Source organism: Rhinolophus hipposideros (assembly GCF_964194185.1).
Source record: "Rhinolophus hipposideros genome assembly, chromosome: 26".
Taxonomy (NCBI): Eukaryota; Metazoa; Chordata; class Mammalia; order Chiroptera; family Rhinolophidae; genus Rhinolophus; species Rhinolophus hipposideros.
Window position 1 is genome coordinate 22,134,839 of NC_138072.1, and position 20,149 is coordinate 22,154,987.

Genomic DNA, 20,149 nt, shown 5'->3' on the forward strand with positions numbered 1-20,149 from the left:
GGCTTTACTTGCCTGCTCCCTGGCAATGGCTCTGGCCGTGACTTCTCTCATGAGGACTGGCCCCAGATTTTTGAAATCATACCAGAAGTTTCCATCCAAATGCCCATCTGCCACTTCAGGTTCCCTGTGGCACCTGAGAATTAGTCACCTCTCTTCCCCCTCAGTGACTTTCACTGCCGCTTCGTTTTGCTTGTTAGTGGCTCCTGGTGAGGGTTCTTACACTGCTGTTTCTTCCTTCATTTATTCTACAAGTACTTATCAGGTGTGAACGATGAGTCAGGCATTACTCTAAGTACTTAGAATACAAGCGAACAAAACAAAGAACTCTGTCCTCAAGGAGTTTACATTCTCGCAGGGGAAAGGGAGCAAGAGAATAAACAGCAGACATAATCAATGATGCATTATATATTACATTGCTACCAAACACCGTGGGACTTGGGATGGAGTAGGCAGTTGGATATATGAGTCTCGAGTTTGGAAGAGAAGCCTGGGCTTTGGATGTAAATTTGGGATCACTGGCACATAGATGGCCACATAAATGTGCATAGGTAGAAAAGAGGTCATGGGAGCCACCAATGGGTGAGGGATACGAAGAGGAGCCAGCTTCAGAGACGGAAAAGGGGTGACCAGTGAGATAAGAGGGAAACCAAGCCAGGTGGAGTCCTGGAAGCCAAGGGAAGAAAGTCCGCCAAGGAGGGGGGAGTGAACCACCATGTTAAGTGCTGTTGATGGGCCAAAAAGATGAGGACTGAGAGTTGCCCATCGGGTTGAGAAACATAGTGGTCATCCTGGCAGATTACCAGTCCTTTATTTTACCTTCATAGCAGACCGTGGCACCTGTATCTTTCTTGTCATGTTGCAATAGACACTTTACAGTTGAGTTTCTTTAGTGCCCTCTCCTCATCCTAACTTCAGAGGAAGGTACACTTCTTGGTGTGGATTCTGGACCTCGCCCTACCTTTCTAGCTTTATTCCCAGCTTCCCCATAACACTTCCCAGAAAAGTAAAATACATCTTCCTTTGGCCCTTGGCTCATTCTTTTCCTCTACCACTTAATCCATCTCTTATCTCTCAGATCCTCTCTTACACTCCAAGAACCAACTCAGTCCTCGTTTCCTAACTGACCAGTGCTAGCAGACGACTTTGAGCTCTCAATCTTTAAAACTGTCTGTAATTCAGGTTGTCTCTCCTTTTTAGCTATTAAGAATAATGCTGCTATAAATGTTTGTGCACAAGTTTCTGCGTGGACATCTACTTTCAGTTCTCATGGGAATATACCTAAGAGTGGAATTGCCAGGTCTTATGGGAACTCTGTGTTTAACCCTTTGAGGCACTGTTTTCCAAACTGGTTGCGCCATTTTACCTTCCCACCAGCAATGGATGAGGGTTCCAATTTCTCTACATACTCGAGGGCTCACACTTATTATTATCTGACTTTTTGACTCTCACCTTCCTGGTGGGAGTGAAGTGCTATCTCATTGTGGTTTCGATTTGCATTTTCCTAATGGCTAATGACATAGAGCCTCTTTTTATATGTTTATTGGCCATTTGTATATCTTCAGATCCTTTGTTCATTTTTTAATTGGGTTATTTGTGTTTTCATTGTTGAGTACCTTAAACATTATTTAACAAGAATATTTCACGAATGAAGCCATGTATGTCATATTGTATAATATCAGGAGGAAAGTGATGTGTGGTTTTTGCTCTGCTAGCTGTTAACATTAAGGAGATGACTGCACGGTCATATCTGTCAGTTATGTTTCTCTCCTGTGAGCAATGAGCAGGCTATGGGGTGATTTGACCCATGCGGCTGTCCCCTCGCCCTCCAGCCTTTCGCCTAATGATTTAGTATCCACTGATGATCTTTGCCTGAATCGATTATTAAATTAAGGATTGCCAAATGATGTTTTACTTTGTTTTGTTGTTTGCTTGTTTCCATCATTCTTCCTACATTTATTAGCTGGCGTACTAATGTAAAGAAGAGCTTCCCTCACCAACTGGGGCCTTTGAATTACATTGACATGTGGTTATTCTGGAAAGACGATGAATGATTAATCCTGTCTCTGTAATTTATAGTTTTAAATGAAGGGATTGTATTCAAATGAAAGGATTTGTGTAATCTAAATTGAGGGAGTCCTGGTGCTCCAGCTGGCATAGGTAAACGGCTGATGTGGACATTTAAAGGGTTAAAGAGGGAGCATGCTTCTCCCCAGAGACTGGGGTTTGCACAGGCCCTCCTCCTTCCCTGGTGGTCTCCTGTTCTGGACAGTACTGCCTCTTTTTCGATAGACACACCAGAAGTTAAAATTTAAAGACCCCAACCATTTTTAAATGTTGGACGGTAATCTCAGGTAGACATTTCCCGCAGGAGAGATGGATAACTGATCCAAAGTCTCTGGTTAGACATTAACTGGATTAATTTGCAAATATTGACTCCTCTCCTAACTATTACCCCTATTTTCCCTTCTTTTTATCTGCTAATCCTTTTGTTTCTATTTCTGATTCGAGCCATGGCTATTTCTCTGGTTCTGGGGGGTAAATGGAAAAATTTTGCAATTTGCACTCAAGAGTTTTATTCTGGCACTTCTCGTGTAGGATCTGAGGCAAGTCCTCTAAACTGAAACTCATTTTTCTCTCAAATGAAGAATGAGATGATATTAATGCCTCCTTTACAAGGTTTAATGAGATCATTGGAGTAAAAATACTTTGTCCATTGTGATGGGTCAGGTCCCAGGCCACACTGGGCTCTCAGCTGAAATCAGTCAGCCTTCACAGTGCTTGTAGCATGGGTTTGCCTATTTCCAGGGCTTCTTTATCAAGTTTTCTTTCTGTAGGTGCTTTTAGTTTTCCAACTTTTTCTAGCTGTCCGATTTCTAACCAGGAAGCTTTCCCATGAAGCTTTGTAGCTTCTATGGCTTTTGTACCCAGTTATCTCTAAACTAGGAAGCAAATATACCAGAAAGAGCACAGCTTATGGACTCCAGCCGTTGGAGGTTCCAATCTTATTTCCATCACTTGCTGTCCATGTAACAGTAAGCTAAATTAAGTCTCTTGTCATTTCCTTATCTATTTCATATATGTGAAAAGAGGGATGGTTGTATTAAATTTTAAACAATGCGAACAGCTTTAGTAAAGGGCGTCAAAGGGAAGCCCTCAGTAAATGTTTGTTGCTTTTCCGTTCATTATCCTAAATTATTTTACCTTAAGTTCCTGCTTCCTCCCACCCCATGGAGTCTGCTTTTGCAACTTCATGCAATTTCATTGTCTTCTCAGTACAGCTATTTGCATTTCTAAAATGACCCCATTTGTTTCTTATTTGTGCTAACCTCAAGTGTTCTCTAACCACATCTGTTGGGGAGAAGGCTTTCCTGCCGCCACTACTGCAGGCTGCTTTCTGCCCTGGGGACCGGGACCAGGCTCATTGAAGCCTTTTTAAAAAGATGGTTGTTGTTTCACTGCTCGTGTGCATTTGAATATAAGGACTCTAACGTGTGGTTTGCATTTACTGAGTCTCTGCACTGAGACTTGCCAGAGTGGTTCATGCTGTCTGTGAGTTCACTGGAAAGGTGAGCATGAAACCGGAACTTCCCTTTTAAATGGGGAACACTCCCCCATTAGGAGCTGTTGTTCTGTCCATCCCCTTGTTAACTTCACTGGGTTGAAACAGTTGTATGTAAATGTCTCCAGCTGTGAGCCGTGTGGTGCTTGGCCTGTCACCTTGGAGTGTTTTGTGATAGAATCGATGTCTCCAGGGCATTAGATTGCTAGTAACACCGTGAGCTGAAGTCCAACTTCCCTAAAGGAACTTCTTTCCCGCCCCCACCCCCTGTGTAAACTGTCAGCAGGATTTCAGGGCAATATTTACGTCGGTCCATGTGCTGGCAGTAGCTGTTTTTCCATAAAGAAGTGGTATATTATTTACTCCACCAAGAACCTCAGCTAGCCTATATTTGGTTAGCTTGAGTTACCTTCAGACAATTTATTATTATTAATTATTATTATTATTATCATCATCATCACCATCTATCACTAATTCAGACAAGCTTTCTCAGGAACACATTCAATCCACAGGGGCTTTGTGGTGTGATCTACAGCTAGGATGTGGTGTGCCGCTGGGAGTCAGGTTCCTGAGTGGGGCTCCAAGCTGCCCATGGCAAAGACATAAAGGAGCCCGCGGTAGCCCCGCTGGGGCTGGCTGGGAAAGCTTCACAAGGAGAATGGGACTTTGCCAAGGATACAAGTTAAGTAGGGATCTTCTTCGAGACAGAGGGGACCGTAGATGCGAAAGTGTGTAGTATTAGTAGGTGAAACAGCATGGTGAGATTGGAAAAGTGTAAGCAACTTAAACACATTTTTCCATCACATGGATTTCTACTCTGGCCTCTATTCGCCAACAGTCAGATAAAAACTAACATCCAGTCCCATCATCCATGTAATTTTTTAAGTAGTACAAATGGGTGAACAGAAAGTAATACTCGTGCCTGCTGTGTAATCCTTAGGTTTAATCATGATTTCTTTCTGGACTCAGGGCTCTGTAACTTTTAATTAATTATGAAATCAGCCTTTGCCCACACCTTCTGCCCATTATCACAGTGTAGCATACCCAGTGCAACAAACATTTCCGAAAACTCCTGGTAGGAAGGGGAAGGGCCTTGAGGGGAGGGTGGGCAAGTCTGGGGAAGGGAGGAATTTAGACAAGGAACCCCAGGCCTTGTCTCCTGAAGGATATTGTGGGGACAGAGCCCCAGAGAGCAGTTTCCAGGCTCTCCGCCTCGCGTGGAAAGGTGCTGGCTCAGGTAGTAGATGTCCGTCAGCTGTGACTACTTGGCCGTCAGCTGTAACCAGTTAGCCATTAGCTACTGATAAAACTGCCGTGGCTGAGCTAGCAAGGGTGGATTGCAGTTAGCAAGTGGGGTCGGGTGCCAGACAAGCGGATGGCAGATTGTGGATCGTGTGGTTCCTTCCTGTGTCAACAACCCATCCGCCAACGAGAAGATAGTGGTATGACTCCCCTACCTATGGCTCTGTGGGTGTTCCTTTTTGGCCTCACCATGTCCTGCGTTCTTATGCAGGGAGCGGGACCAGGAACCCCGCATGACACCCTGCATGATATCCCCTCACCTAAACTGAATTATTCTTAAGCAAATCCTAAACATTTGATTTCATTCTAAATATTTCAGGATGTGTTTGTAAAACATGACTCTCTTTAAAAACATAACTGCAAAATCACAATTAAACCTAAAAATAAATAACTCTTTAATATCATCCAATGTCCAAATAGGTTTTTAAATGTTTTGTTTTGCTTTTCAGTTGATTGGTTTAAATCAAGATCCATTTAAAGACCACACATTGCATTTGGTAGATATATTTCTTCAGTCTTCTTAAATCTACAGGTTCCCCTCATCTCTTTTTTTCTTGCAATGTGTTTATTAAAGAACCTGGGTGTTTGTCCTGCAGAGTGTCCTGTGTGATTTTGGCTGCATCGCTATGGCATGATTTAACATGTTCTCTGTCCCCTGTATTTCCTGTAAACTGGTAGTTAAGTCTAGAGACTTGCTCGGATTCAAGTTATCGGTTCATATTTATGCAAACTCTTTGTTGTAGTAATCAGTGTCACACGCGAGTGGAAGGAACCTCAGTCACACCTAATGCTGTGATTGGTCTCTCGTGGCTCGTGCACCTGCAGGCATGATTTCTAGCACAATCTCAGTACGCAGGCCTTATCGTGCATGAAATTCCTGCCCCATTTCCTGGAGGAAGTCAGGAAGGTAGGGGACCAATACATGCTAAGTCAAGTGTAAGCTCTGCAGTTACCGAGAGCTCTGCAGTTACAGAGACCAAGACGGAGGTGGTCCTGGCTCTGGAGGGAGGTACAACCCAGTGGGGGCAGCAGCCAGAGCCAGCAAGCAGGCAGTGAGTGAGATCATTACAAACTTGTGGTCCGCTTCTGGAAGGAAACAAATAGGAGATGGGTATAATTCCAGGTTCAGGGAGTGAGGGAGAGAGGGGCGAGTGGGAAGAGCCTACACTGGATGGTTGGAGGAAGCTCTCCTAGAAGGTGTTACTTCAGCTGAGCCCTGAAGGATGAGACAGAGCCAGTCTTGTGAGTGTGTACCGGATAGGGGTGCTGGTTGCAGTGACGATGGAGAAAGTGCCATATACTCTAGGGGTAGGACACGCATGGCATGGGGTGAGAATGAGGAAGGAATCAAAGCCAACTCCCAAGTGCCCTGGCTTAAGCAACTGGGTAAAGGATGGTATGGCGACAGCCTTGGGCAGCAGGACAGGTGGCTGCTTGAGTTCCTCCAGGGTCTCCCGTCTAGTCCCCTTGGAGCCTGTAACTGGGTATGTCCTCCTGGCCTCCTAAGTGCCTATCCTTTGTGTTCTCTGCCCTCCTCTTGAATTGCTCAATGACACTTTAAAAAGATGGAGAAAAGGAACAAGCTAGTAGGAGTATCGCGTGCTTGACTGATTTGTCAAATGAGATTGGCACCCAAATGTATGGGAATATTATCTGTCAAGCCTGCCATTAATTGGTACATCTGGGAAAAAAAAAGTTTGCTAGGGAGAAGTTTAAAGCTAAGAATTAAATGAAACTTCTGGATGTTCTGTGTGTGACATTTATCTGTGATGTCATCTTTCCTCATGATCGCAGACAATTGAGTTGAATGTGCAGAAAAACTGGCAGAAAAATCATTTTCCAAAACTAATATTAATACTAATGAGGGTTATCTGGTCTTTGTCCAAAGTGTCTGCAGTGCTTGGTGATACTGGTCTGAAAACTCAATTCCTGAAGCACTCCTTGTGAAAATAGTAATATTCCTGTGCCCAGGTTCTAAATAATAAGACGCTGGGTGCCTTTTCAAAGTTGTTGGACTGACTGAAATTTCACTGGAAAACAGCTTTTTCAAACTAAGTCGTCCGTATGTGGCCTCTGTGTGTTACTCGCCAAGAGCAGCTGGTAACTGCCAACTTCTGGTGGCTTGAGAAAGTGAGCCTTTTCCCACACTCCCACTCCGTAAACCTCAGGATGTTTGTGCTAAGAGGTGTTTGGATGGGGGTGGGGGAGAGCCCAGCTGGGCGGGCTCCTTCCCAGACCCTCCTTCTCTGCAGCCTGGCAGCGTATTCTAGAAAATCATCGATGGATTCTAGAAAATCATTGCTGGTGCCAGGTAATGATGGAAAGTCTGTCCCCTAAAAAGCTGACAGCCCATGAAGTTTGGTAAAAAGGGAGGTTTTGCTAAGTCCACTCCCGAAACTTATTTAATTGGCTCCAACATTATTACCTGGTTCTTGGCACATTGCAAGAGGTTGGTCTTAAGTTCCTCTCATTTTGTCTACCCCCCTGTCCCTCCTCCAGTAACAGATCTGAAGTGACCGAATGATAAGGCTGTGGGAGGAGGAGGGAGGGAAATAAGTGACCTGGAAAACCCCCCAGGCCTTCAAATCAACACCTGGACAATCAACAGTCCCATTTTTCATTGGTGTTTTTCCAATCCCCAGCCTCTTAAAGTGCAAACTGGGGTGCCATTTGCAAAATCTCTACCATTTGATTAGGGATTTATTTTTAATTCACAGATTCTTGAAGTAAAAAGACTGCTAGAGTGGGTTGTATGTTATCAGTGCAGGAATGAGAAAGAGAGTGGGGTCAAAGCCTCATTCTCAGTGGCTTTGCAGGTGGCCAAGTGCCCCCAGCACCATGGCACTGTTTGTCCCTTTCCCATTTCCCAAGGACTGTGGGTTTGAGTTGGATAAGAACAGTGATAGTTTTTTACAGGCAGTTATAACTGATTCCAAGAAAGCTGTACACACAGAGAGTAGGAGAGTCAACTGTGGGGTCCAGCTCCCTGGGTTCAAATCCCAGTGTTGCCCCTTATCGGTAACTTTGGACAAATTGATTCACTTACTTCATTTTCCCCATCAGAAAAATGTGGATCGTAGTAATGCCTAGTCTTAGGGGTTTTTTCTGAGGATTAGATGTTAATAAGGTGCCTGCAACATGGTAAACCTTCGATAAATGTTAGCTATTATTCTAAGGCATTAAAACAGGGGCGTCAAAACTTTTTTCAACGTTTTTCACCAAGGGCCATATGCGGTAAAATACACAAACAGCCACTCACTAGAGGTGAAGTACGTATTGCCTCACCTGGTTTATTTAAGTAAACTAAATATATTTTTGGAATTTGTTGCGGGCCAATTAACAATGGATTGCGGACCGCAGTTGGCCCGTGGGCCGCAGTTTGGACACCCCTGCATTAAACTGTTCAAAATAATGCCTCATGATGCCCCATTCTGATTCTCTTCTTGACACCTGACTTATCGTTTACTTATCGTCTCACTATCTGTTTGTGTCAGTCCTTCCCCAGGTCCTCCCCAGCAGAGACTGTGCTACCCAGTGGACCCACAGCATTTAGCCCTAGTGTAAGGGTTACACAGCTTGTCAGGTGAATTGATGAAGGCTTTAATAGTAACTTAAGCTGAGTGGAGCTTTGCAGGATCCCAAGCACATGCCTAAGGAAAGCCTGAGACTCCAAGTTTCAGACATTTGCCTGAGGCCCAGGGACTGGTATCTGCCAGACTCAGGGCCTGTGTTTCTTGCCCTGTGCTCCTTCCACCAGGCTGTCTGCCCAGAAAACAAATGCTGAGTTCTACTCAGGGTTATGTCTCTCTCCGATTTTGCTTTATTTGACATACTGTGGGCACCTGTGACAGCATTCTGTGAGTGGGTGCTTAGTCCCCCCAAGGAAGATGTCATTTCTACATTCCTTTTAACTCTGTTTGATTTTGCACAGGTCACTACGAATGGCCTCATTGCCATGAGTGAACCCCCAGCTGAAGAAACTCATCCTGGGCTCTTCCCTCCAACCTTCGGGGCAGTGGCACCTTTCCTGGCAGACTTGGATACAACAGGTGGCCTCGGGAAGGTTTATTATCGAGAAGACCTATCCCCCTCTGTCACCCAGCTGGCAGGGGAGTATGTCCAGAGAGGGTTCCCAGAAATCTCTTTCCAGCCCCGTAGTGTGGTGATTGTCACCTGGGACTCTGTGGCCCCCTACCAAGGGCCCAGCGAGGATCCTGCCCAGGAAGGCAAGGTGAGCACTCACCCAGGTACCAGTCCAGAGACTCTAATGGCTTGGCTTAGTGCTGTTTGGTCTGATCTGTGCTGCTCTGATGTACATCACGCTATGTTTTCATAAAGACAGGACATCCCAGCAAAATCTAGTAGGCTGGTTATTGCAGGTCCAAACCTTCCAACACCTTATCTACAAGGCTATAAATCTATATTTCAATGACGATTAGGTTAAAGAAAGCCAGTTTCTGAGAAGAATGCTAGACGGCAAGAATAGGGTTAATAAACCCCATCCCCTAGATGCTCCTACTTTGGGTCAGATAGGAGGAGGTAGTTTCTAAATAGAGACGTTATTAATCTGAAGTGATTGGTTAAAATAACAGTAGTCCTGAGGGATGTGAAGAAATAAAAACAAGGCCCATACTCTACTCGGGGAGACAAAATCCAGTGCACCATGTGAATGGTTCAGAACACAAGTTCAATCATAACATAGGTGTGGGCATCTCTGTAGCATAGTGGTCAGGAAAGGCTGTAGGTGTGCCGAGTTTGGACCTGCCCTTGAAGGAGGGGGATATCTGAGTAGGTCACGAAGCCATCTCTAGATCTGAAGTAATGCTTTCGGTCACGCCTCAATTTCTCCTTGGAAAAATAATTTTGCTCCACCACTATTTAATTTTTATAGGATTACAGGGTAGGGAGAAACTTGAAAGGTCCCCATTGAGATGGGGGATGTTCCAGTCTGGTCGTTCCCCAAGTGTGTACCTCTGAACACTAGTCCTACAAGATGGCCCTTGAGAAAAAGCCTTCCCGTGGCCAAACTAGTTTGGAGCTCCCTCTTGGTGGCTCACTCTGAAAAGTCATGCAGTAAAGAAACCTGCTTAATTTTGTTCATTGTAGCAGTCCCCCAGCCTTTCGGCTACCTCCTTTTCCCCTCCGAAATAAGATACATTACATCCCACAGAACTCACTTTGGGAAAGTTTGTCATGGGCGTGCATGACACATTTTGCTTTGTCACCTGTATCTCGTCTCCTGTATCTGAGTGCTATACTTGAAAACTTCTTAAAACCTTACATTTTCCCAGGGTGTGCCCCTTTGCCCTGCATGACAAACACCTAGCCCCCTGTACGGAGCCCACGCCTGCCTCTGGGGCCTGATGTCCTCTGACCCTTACGTCTCTACACACCCCAGCAGCACCTGCACCCCAAGGTTTGCAATTCCCTAATCACGCAATTGTTGTGGTTCTTACCTGCAATATCTTGCCCTTGAGACATCCTCCCCCTGACCCTGTCTACAGGTGTCAAACTCCTGCTTGTTCTTTCAGACGCAGCCAGCCTCCTCTGCTCCCATCCCCACAGTGTCCGGCATGTCCTGTGGCTCCTATACTCTTGTACACAACTCTGTTACAGAATCTTTCCCCCGGCTTTGCGATGTTTTATTCACGTTCAGTCTTCCCATCTAGGCTATAAATTCTCAAGTGCAGGCACCATGTCGTTTTACTCAGGGCAATACTTAGCACATAGGAAAGGCACTCACGTTTAAACAATACTTTCTCTGTGCCCGGCCCTTCGTATGTTGCCTCACGTCGTCCTCCTACCATTTCTATGAAGTAGGTGGTTTTATCTGCATCTTATTCAGAAACCGAGGCTTCGAGGGCTTTATGCCCATGTTTACACACCAAGGACGAGTAAGGGTTTGGATCCAGAGCTGTTTTCTCCCAAAGCTCATGTTCCTTCTTACTGAATAGCAGCTGGACTCAGTAGGTATATGCCTAATGAGTGTGGCTGAATATGTTTACTGGCCATGGAAATAATTTCTAAAGGTCAGAATTTGCTGTTATATGAGATTTAGGCCACTGTGTCTATCATTTTTGGTTAACCTTAGGGCCACAGTTATGCAGAAGGTTTTCATTAATTAGAAAATTTCATGTTGACATAGCCTCAGAGATATTTAAGTGGAGTTATCCTGGAATACTTGGTCCTTGCTACAAATGTACTTCTTTTAGAATAAGGTGAGAATACTGCCATTGCTATACTTTTTATATATAATCTGGTGAATAGCACATTTTCAGATCTGTAGATATTTTCCTAAGTAACTGAATTTTCACTCACCTTCACAGAGAAACACATTCCAGGCTGTTCTGGCCTCCTCTGACTCCAGCTCCTACGCCATTTTCCTTTATCCTGAAGATGGTCTGCAGTTCACAACGACATTCTCTAAGAAGAACGAGAACCAGGTTCCCGCTGTGCTTGCATTCAGCCAAGGTCTAGTGGGACTTCTGTGGAAGAGCGACGGAGCTTTTAATATATTTGCTAATGACAGAGAATCAATTGGAAATTTGGCCAAGTATGCTTCTTTGTTCTTCTGTAGATTTTCCCCTTAATAAGATTATCACTTTATTATTTTATTAAGGGTAATATAAGGAGCATTACAGAACATTACCTAAAAATGTTCCCACAGATTTAAATTTTGTATGTAGTTTTTATATTGTGTAGTACATTCTTCTGATGAACTCAAGGGAACATAGAATGAACAGTTATCCTACTTTTTAGAGATAGTCCTCATTTGGAACAGTTTCTACCATCTCCTTTATAACATTAGAAATAAAAGTTATTTAAACCCATTTCTTGCTATGAACCGAAGGCTGAAAAAACCCTTTTCCCTACATTGACTAAGCAGGAAATTCTTAAAACATAAATAGTGCTCTCGGGCTATTTTGTATAATTTGGCAAAAGGGGGAAAAGCTCAGACTGCTTTTTCTAAAATTAAAATCCTTTCTTTCCCATTATTCTTTAAAATATAAAGACGCCCCCCACCCCAATTTCATATTGTCAAATTGAGTCTAAAACGCTTCTGCCCTTTACTTAATGGTGTGCTGGTAGATGCAATCAACAGGCTTTACTGGAATTGAGGGAGCCCTCATTTATAGCATTTGCCTATGTCCATGGTGTACACACTCCTGCCGTGGCCAGTTTCCAGCTATTCACGTCATGTCGCTCAATGTGGAACTGAGAAAAGATGTATTTAAGTGGAATTAGCCTGGAATAGTATTATATAGTACTCTCATCACACAGATGCGATATCCTTAAATAATTTCAAGAACATAGATCATTGTAACATAATTCAGATGGGATGAGTTTCAAGTTTTTATTGCCTTTTTCAAAATATAACTTATTAATTTAAATTATATAATTTAATTTTTTACAATGGCTGTGTTTAAGAAGTGGCTTGCGAAGTTCCTAAAATTTAACAACCGGCTCATCACGAGCTGGTACAAGCCAGTACCTGCACTCCACCTAACTTTACTTAATACCTTTACTTTGGCTGGACGTCCTATTTCTGTAGGGCTTTATTGATTCCTCTCCCCCATACCACTCCAATTTTTTGCTTGGTGTTCTCACCGAGCAATGTATGTCCCTTCTTTCCACTGTGTAATCTGATAAGACCAGTAAAGATGGTGCAGCGAGAAGTACAGATTAGGGATATTCTGTTGTGTTTTATAGTTATAAAATGCCTTTAGAGTCTGAATCTCATGTGCATTTCACTATACTCTTTGAGTGTAAAAATGTAAACCGGGACTGTCCAAGATTTCATAGCCCATAGAGCTGGGATTTCTAATAAACCAAGTCTGTACTGTTTTCACTTGCACTTCTGACACCAAATATGTGGGGGTTTTTCCCCCCACACCAAGGTCTCCAACTTTGCAGACACCAACCGGTGTCCTACAATTCAATTCAATTCTGACATTAACTGCCTGGAGTGAACACAGACCTCACAGGTGAAGGACTCAGTCTCACAAGACGCTTCCACTTCAGACGCCAGTCACAAGTCCCAGGCTGCAAGCTGCCCCCACCGCTCAGATTTGATATTTTGCTAGAACAGGTCACAGAACTCGGGAAAGCACTTTGCTTACTGTTACCAGTTTATTATCAAGACACAACTCAGAAACAGTCAAATAGAAGAGATGCGCAGGGCATGGCGAGGGAGAGAGAGGGGGCATGGAGCTTCCTTGCTCTCTCTGGCTACACCACCCTCCTCACCTTATGCTCTCTCAACCTCATCCTTTAGGGGTTTTTATTACATAAGCAAGGTTGATTATATCACTAGCCACTAGTGATTTAACTCAGTCTCCAACCCCTCCCCTCCCTGGAAATCCAGGCATGTGGCTGAAAATTCCAACCCTCTAATCATGCTTTGGTCTTTCTAGTGACCAACCCCCATCCTGAAGCTATCTAGAGTCCCTAGTCACTCGTTATCTCATTAGTATACAAAAAGACACTCTTAACACTAGAGATTACAAGGATTTTATCTGTGTGCCAGGACCAGAGACAAGGCCAAATACAGTTGACCCTGGAACAATACATGTTTGAACTATGCAGGTCCACTTACAAGTAGATTTTTTTCAATAAACACTGTAACTGTATTTTCTCTTCTTTATGACTTTCTTAATAACATTTATTTTCTTTTCTCTAGCTTTCTTTATTGTAAGAATATAGTATACAATACATATAACATACAAAATGTGTGTTAATCAACTGTTTCTGTTATAGGTAAGGCTTCTGGTCAATAGTAGGGCTATTAGTCATTAAGTTTTGGGGGAGTCAAAAGTTACATGTAGATTTTCCATGGTGTGGGGGGGTTAGCACTCCTAGCCCCCACATTGTTCAAAGCTCACTGTATATATTTCTTATTATATCACTCCATGCCATGGAAAGAGTAACGGAGAGAATGAATGACTCTATTCAACAGGTTGCACATATGACTGGGCACATAACCAGCAATTAGTACAAGTAGCATTTTAAGGCCTGGCAAGTGTCCCTGGAGTACACTTCTTGAATGGCAGAGGGTAAACCTGTGTTAGTCTGTGTCCTTTAGGACACAGCCTCACCAAATAGCCCTGGATGGCCTCAGCTCTGTGATGACCAGACGTGATGGCTTCTCCCACCCTTCAGCCCGGCTGTCGGCAGAAGCAGGCACTGGGTTTCAGATTGACACTTCTGCTTGGTTAGTGGGGGCTCTTGGTAGGCTGCTGATTTATTTCCAAGAAGTCTGTTCTTTCTTTTAGGAGCAGCAACTCTGGGCAGCAGGGTATCTGGGTGTTTGAGATTGGGAGTCCGGCCACAGCCAGTGGTGTGGTGTCCGCAGATGTGAACCTTAGACTGGACGATGAAGAGTATGATGATGAAGATTATGACTCGGTGACAAGTCTGGGCCCAGAGGATGTGCACACCACATCCTTCCCCTATGAGGCTCCGAGAAGGGGAGACACTGGCACATACGACATGCATGTCCTCTCCTCCCGCCGCCGGGGTACCGAGAGACCCGCTGGACCTTCAACCGAGAGGACCAGGTCTTTCCAGTTGCCCGTGGAGAGGTTCCCCCAGCAGCAGCCACAGGTCATAGATGTGGATGAAGTTGAGGAAACAGAAGTGGGTAAGGCGGTTGAAGTTGCCGTTGGCACATTCTTGGACACTTGGGTTTCCAGGCAGAGGACAAGTGCTGGAGGGGTGTGTGCTGTGTGCATTCTATGGTGGCTTGTGAGGACGAGAGTGTGGGAAGTAGGGCGAGAGCTCACAGCTGTAGAGCTGTGACAGGCCCCCGTGGCTTCAAAGGCTCAAGTGATCTTTTGGGATTAGGGCTGTGGTTATGGAGACTGTTGAGTATGTCCTCTTTCAAGTTTCCTATTATTCCCTGTTGTCTATTTTAAAGAGAAAAGTGTTTTTAGAATTATTTTGAAAGTCATATTTTCTTATTTGCGACTTCTGAGATCAGAAATATATTCACCCACCTGAAAAAACATTTTAGAAGTTCCTTTGGCCATTGACGCAGTTTATCTTTGACATTTATTTCCTCTTGGTTTTGGAATGAGAATGGTTGATTATTTTTCCTCCCAGCTCCTGTCAGTTTCAGATTTGGTTTGTGAAGATTTAGAAATACCAAAAAAGTAAATTCCCTTTAAAAATGTAGTTTTAAAGTATAGTATCTTGTAGTTAACCATACTACATTTACATGTTAACCATTGCTACATTTTGAGGGAAAACCATTTGTACCCTATCATTCTTCATTTTATTTGTCTTGTAAAAGACGTTCAAACTAAACTGTGTTCATTAATTTTTGCTCTTCAGGTTGACATATACTCCACTGAGATTCATATATGGGATGGTCCAACCTTTAAATAATGCTTACTATGACTCTACTGTTTCTACTTCAAAGTTATGATAAGGCCCTCAGAAAAATCTACTCCATTGCATGTACTCACTCATTTTCAGTGCTTCTTACTTGTCCTGATTTGTCTCCTAACAATAGTCATACGTGTTTGTTCTTATTGAGTATCCCAAAGAAGCATGGGCAAGATCTGGTGGCTGGGGTAGTGTGCTTACTTACTTCTCAGGCACAGAAGTGGAGACGTTGCCCTTTAGTGGCACGATGAGGACATGGGTCCATGTCTCAGAGCTCCCCTGGATTTCCTGGGATGATGCTGACAGCTCTTAGCACATGACACTCAGCTCTTGGAACTAGGTTTCAGAGGGATCTCCTCAGATATGTTGGGTATGTTTAGTTGCAGATGTTGAATTTTGAGCTTTCACCCTGTCTATGTGTCTCTGAAATTCTCCTTCTTGAAGCCATCATGTTGAAATGAGATTGTATCTAGCCCCAACAATGTATGGTGGTGTATTACTCGGTACTACTGAAAAGCCTACATTTGAACCTATGGGTCTAAAACAGATGTTTTTCTGTCCCTCTATCCCAGTTATTTCACTGTTTTTATTAGAAAGGTCAGTCTTCCGTAGCCAGCAGTGCATTCCTGGTGTTATTTGAGTAGTCACCCCCAGATACAGGCCATGGGGACCCACTGGGAGCTGGGCCCGCAGCCGGAGCTTAAGCAATCAGTAGTGTCACATGTGTTCAGCTCAGCGCCCAAGCGTTCTTTCTACAAACGCCATCTTTCTACAAAGTGGCAATTCCCTTCTGAGCATGTAAAACTCGTTGAATCTTTCTGGGTTAAATTTTACTTTTATTTTCACTCCTACCAGTCAATTATAAATTGGATCACTGTCCCCTCTAAAAGTTCATTCCCTCTTGTGCTTTTGAGCTTCATTCCAAATTAATTGGCTCTGGATTATTAAGTGTAATGAGTTAGTTCCCAATTCTAATAAATTGAACCTGGGACGTAGAAATTTGAAATATGCAGAAATTCTTTTTGTTTCTTGGGCCAAAGGCTTTTAGACCAGGTATGACTGAAGAATTATTTCTAATCAGCTTTTGCGTATAAGAGCTGAGTTATTCCATGGGGAGAAAAGTGGGGTGGAAAATTTAAAAAATATTTTAAGTTCATTGAAATGGCAAATTTTATGTCATATGTATTTTACTGCAATTAAAAAATAATAGTAAAAAAAAATTTTAAGGTTCCCCGCCAAAATGTGAAGCTGATCTTTCCGACTACATTGAATGGACACCATATTAAGATTGATATTGGATGGCATAACACCGTATAGATGCAGTGATCCTGAGGACACTGGATTATAGCATTTTTAAATAATTCACCTCTGTGATTTCCAAACCCCTTTTAGCCCCATTTGCCGTGATGGTTTGAGTCATGGAGCCCCATGCTATTTCCTGTCCCTGACCCACCCCAGCAGATGTGAATTCATTTTGCAGCGCTGGGCGCACCATGTGCCAGCTCCTGGTCCAGAGCCCAGAGACACGCTCACTGGTGTGCTGTGTTTTCTCTGAACAGTTTTCAGCTACAACACAGATTCCCGCCCGACGTGCGCCAACAGCAGACACCAGTGCTCCGTGCACGCAGAATGCAGGGACTTCGCCACCGGCTTCTGTTGCAGCTGCGTCGCCGGCTACACGGGGAATGGCCGGCAATGTGTTGCCGAAGGTACTCTGCTTTTCTGTGTTCGATTCGTGGGGGAGAAGAAGGGCGAGTGGAGTTACTATTTTGGTGCTTGAGTTGAAATATTGCCTCTACCCAGATCTCTAAAGGAGGGTGGTGTGTCCAGTGCGGCGATGTTATTTAATCTCTCATTCTTTCTCATACTTTCTATGGGCGTTCCTCGGGGAGGTCTCTTTCCTGTGCCATTTCTCTATCTAGGAAATGACTACCACTGGGAACCCATCTTCACAACTGCTTGTAGTGTGGGACAAAGGCTGAAGTTGATGACATTATGTGGCCTGGACCAGGAATTATTGATGCCTCTCATTTTCCTTGGTTTCTATCAAGCCTTTTAGTTGGCATTGCTCACAGACCTGACTATCCTAATGGTTGTTAAACCCCAGCAGGGCCAGGGTAGGTTGGCATAGACCAAAGTATATACTGGGTGATGTCTGTTCCAGTCCCCTGTCCCTTTGGGTTTCTCTTTCTTGCCCCTGAAATCATAGCGTGGTGATGGTGGACATATGGGGTGCGCCAGTTAATTCTAGAGCACTCAACCCATTGTGGGACTAATTCCAAAATGGATTCAGCTGTGGGGTGACATCACTTCTGAGCTCCGCTCCCCAAAGCACCAAGCAGTCCCAATGCTCTCAGATGGTCAGAAGAATCTTCTCTGCCAAAGTCTAGGGGGTCTGGATAACAGTTTACTCAGAGTGAGCCCTAGGGGAGCCTGGGGCCATAAACATAAATTAAAACAAAAGCAACAAAAACCCTACCATACTGAATATTTGTCCCTTCAGATGCCAAGTCTCTTCACTTGTCACTGGTCATTTTCCTAGTGTTTAATGAGGAACCTCAATTGCTTCACAAAATTTGACTAAACAAAACTCAGTTGGAAGAACGTGTCCTGTTTTCCAGATTCCCTGGAATCTGTAGTTAAATAAGTTCTTTTAATTTGCTGTGTGTAAAAAAAAAAAAAAAAAAAAAAAAAAGTTTTCTTCTGGGTCACAATTAGATAAAGTGAGTTTTGTTGAATACTTACTTTGGCAATGAAAGAAAATTTTGTATACTTACTATGTTCATTTGGGGGATGTTTTTAACTTCTCTAAATGTGTTTTCTGTTTTCTTCTAAATCCCACCACCCCGGGCTGGTATGCCTGTGCTTCTTTGTTGTAGGATTGGCTTTTATACTGCCCTCACCCTGGGAGAAGCTTCCAAAATCCACAACAAAAGCTTATTCTCAAAAAGCAACCTCATTAGCTCTTCCCGTGCCACAGATCAGAACTGGAAATACTGAGCAGTGTGTCTGGCAGCAAGCTCAGATATGATAAACTGTCTGGCCCCACATTTTGATATTATATACATGCCCTGTAAGAGTTGCATAGTCTAAATATTTGTCGGATTCTTGGTAGTTTTGAAACATTTTTCTAGTTCAGAGTTTGGTTGAAAAAAATTGTTTGGTTTCCTTAACTTGGCTTTTCTGCTCATTTCTGTAATTGTTTGGGAATGCATTTTTTTTTCCTCGATATTAGTCTTCTAATTTCACAGCATTCTTCAGTATCATGACACAATTTGTGTGCAGAAAAACTTGGTATGTTGCATGGCCTTGGCTTACCAGCCACCCTGTTAGCAACCCGGCATCCTGAACACAGCAAAAGGTCTTCAGAATGCGGGTGATAGTGCCCAGGTACAAGCCCATCTGTCTAAGTTTATTCAGCAACTTTACTGGGAAATCTCTGTGCTCAGAAAACTCTGCTGAGACCAAGTGAGGGAATTGGGTGTGAAAGCCCATCCTAGCAATTTCTAAGCTGGGAAGAAAAGAAGACATGTACAATCAGTAATTGATAGAATTTAATCTACATCAAACCTGAACCGTCCAAAGTGACTTATTTAGCTCTTCTTTCAGTTTTTTAATGATTAACACACTTGTTTAAAGTAGACAATTTGGTAGTTTTTAGTATATTCACTAAGTCGTGCAACTGTCACCTCTAACTAGAACGTTTTCATCACTCCAGAAAGAAATCCCATATCCCTTCACAGACACTCTCAGTTTCCCCAAGTCCCCCAGTGCCTAGCAGCAACTATCTGCTTTCTGTCAATACAGGTTTTTCTGTTCTGTACATTTCATGTAAATGGAATCATACAATTTGTGATGGCTTTTGTGTTTGGCTTTTTTCACCCAGCATAATATTTTCAAGGTTCATCCATGTGTTAGCATGTATCAGTGCCTCAGTCCTTTTTTCTAGCTAACTAATATTCCATTGAATGGATAGACCACATTTCATGTATCCGTTCATCAATTGATGGACATTGGGTAGTTCCTATTTTGGCTATTATGAATAATGCTGCCAGGAACATTTGCATACAAGTTTTTGTGGGGACATATGTTTTCTTTTCTTTTGGGTATACGCCTAGGAGTTGGAATTGCTGAAAATCCACAATGAAAGTTTATTCTTTAAGTGCACTCTTCTGTGTAATAGAGGTCATATGGTAGCCTTCAGTGTTCTTATTTGAATACAAGAACAACATAATTTATTTAGATCTTTTCCTGGTAAACAATAATAAATATATGCAAGTTATAAATATTGAAACATTATAGAGATATATAGTATAGAAAATGATTCATCCTATTGCCCTGAGTTAACCCCTGTGAGCAGTTTTGTGTACATCTCTTCAGGTGTACCCCTAGGTATATGCTAACATTTATTATTAATGTAATTTTGACAACAAAAACAGTATCTTACATATACTGTTTGGCGATTTATGAAAAATGATTTCAAATTTGCCACAATTGGTCTCACATTTTTCCCAGTGGTCTGAAAGGAACAATCAACACACATCCCAGCTCACAAGTGGGTCCTGGGCCTGAGGGTGTGTTTGTGTGGCCACGTGTGCTGACTTGGTCTGCATGAAGAGCCAGAGCTCAGACCGGCAGTCCTAACCTGGGTCATAGGACTATTTCAGCCAGAGATGCTTGTTCGTATGTTATAGGTCAGGCAACCAAAGGCTTCAGATGCCCAGGACCATCCAGTCCAGCCCTGCCGTCCCAGTGAAATTACTAATTCTGTCCCTTATACTCTCCAAAGTGACTGATTTTCACCTAGTTCTAGATCGCCTGTGATACTGTTCTTCTCTGAGATCATTTTACTTGCCCGTAACTTCCTCCATCACACACAGTTCCCATTGGAGCCCCTTTCTT

The 20,149-nt window shown here is 43.3% G+C and overlaps 1 protein-coding gene across 1 annotated transcript in view; it reads left to right on the forward strand.

Moving 5' to 3' along the window:
• NID1 (nidogen 1) overlaps window positions 1-20,149 on the forward strand; it is a 71,521-nt gene that overhangs the window by 8,190 nt on the left and 43,182 nt on the right. The window contains exons 2-5 of the mRNA XM_081039329.1: window positions 8,793-9,092; window positions 11,188-11,414; window positions 14,134-14,501; window positions 16,807-16,956. Of these exons, the coding sequence (XP_080895455.1) occupies window positions 8,793-9,092; window positions 11,188-11,414; window positions 14,134-14,501; window positions 16,807-16,956 (1,045 nt within the window). The remainder of the gene's footprint in view (window positions 1-8,792; window positions 9,093-11,187; window positions 11,415-14,133; window positions 14,502-16,806; window positions 16,957-20,149) is intronic.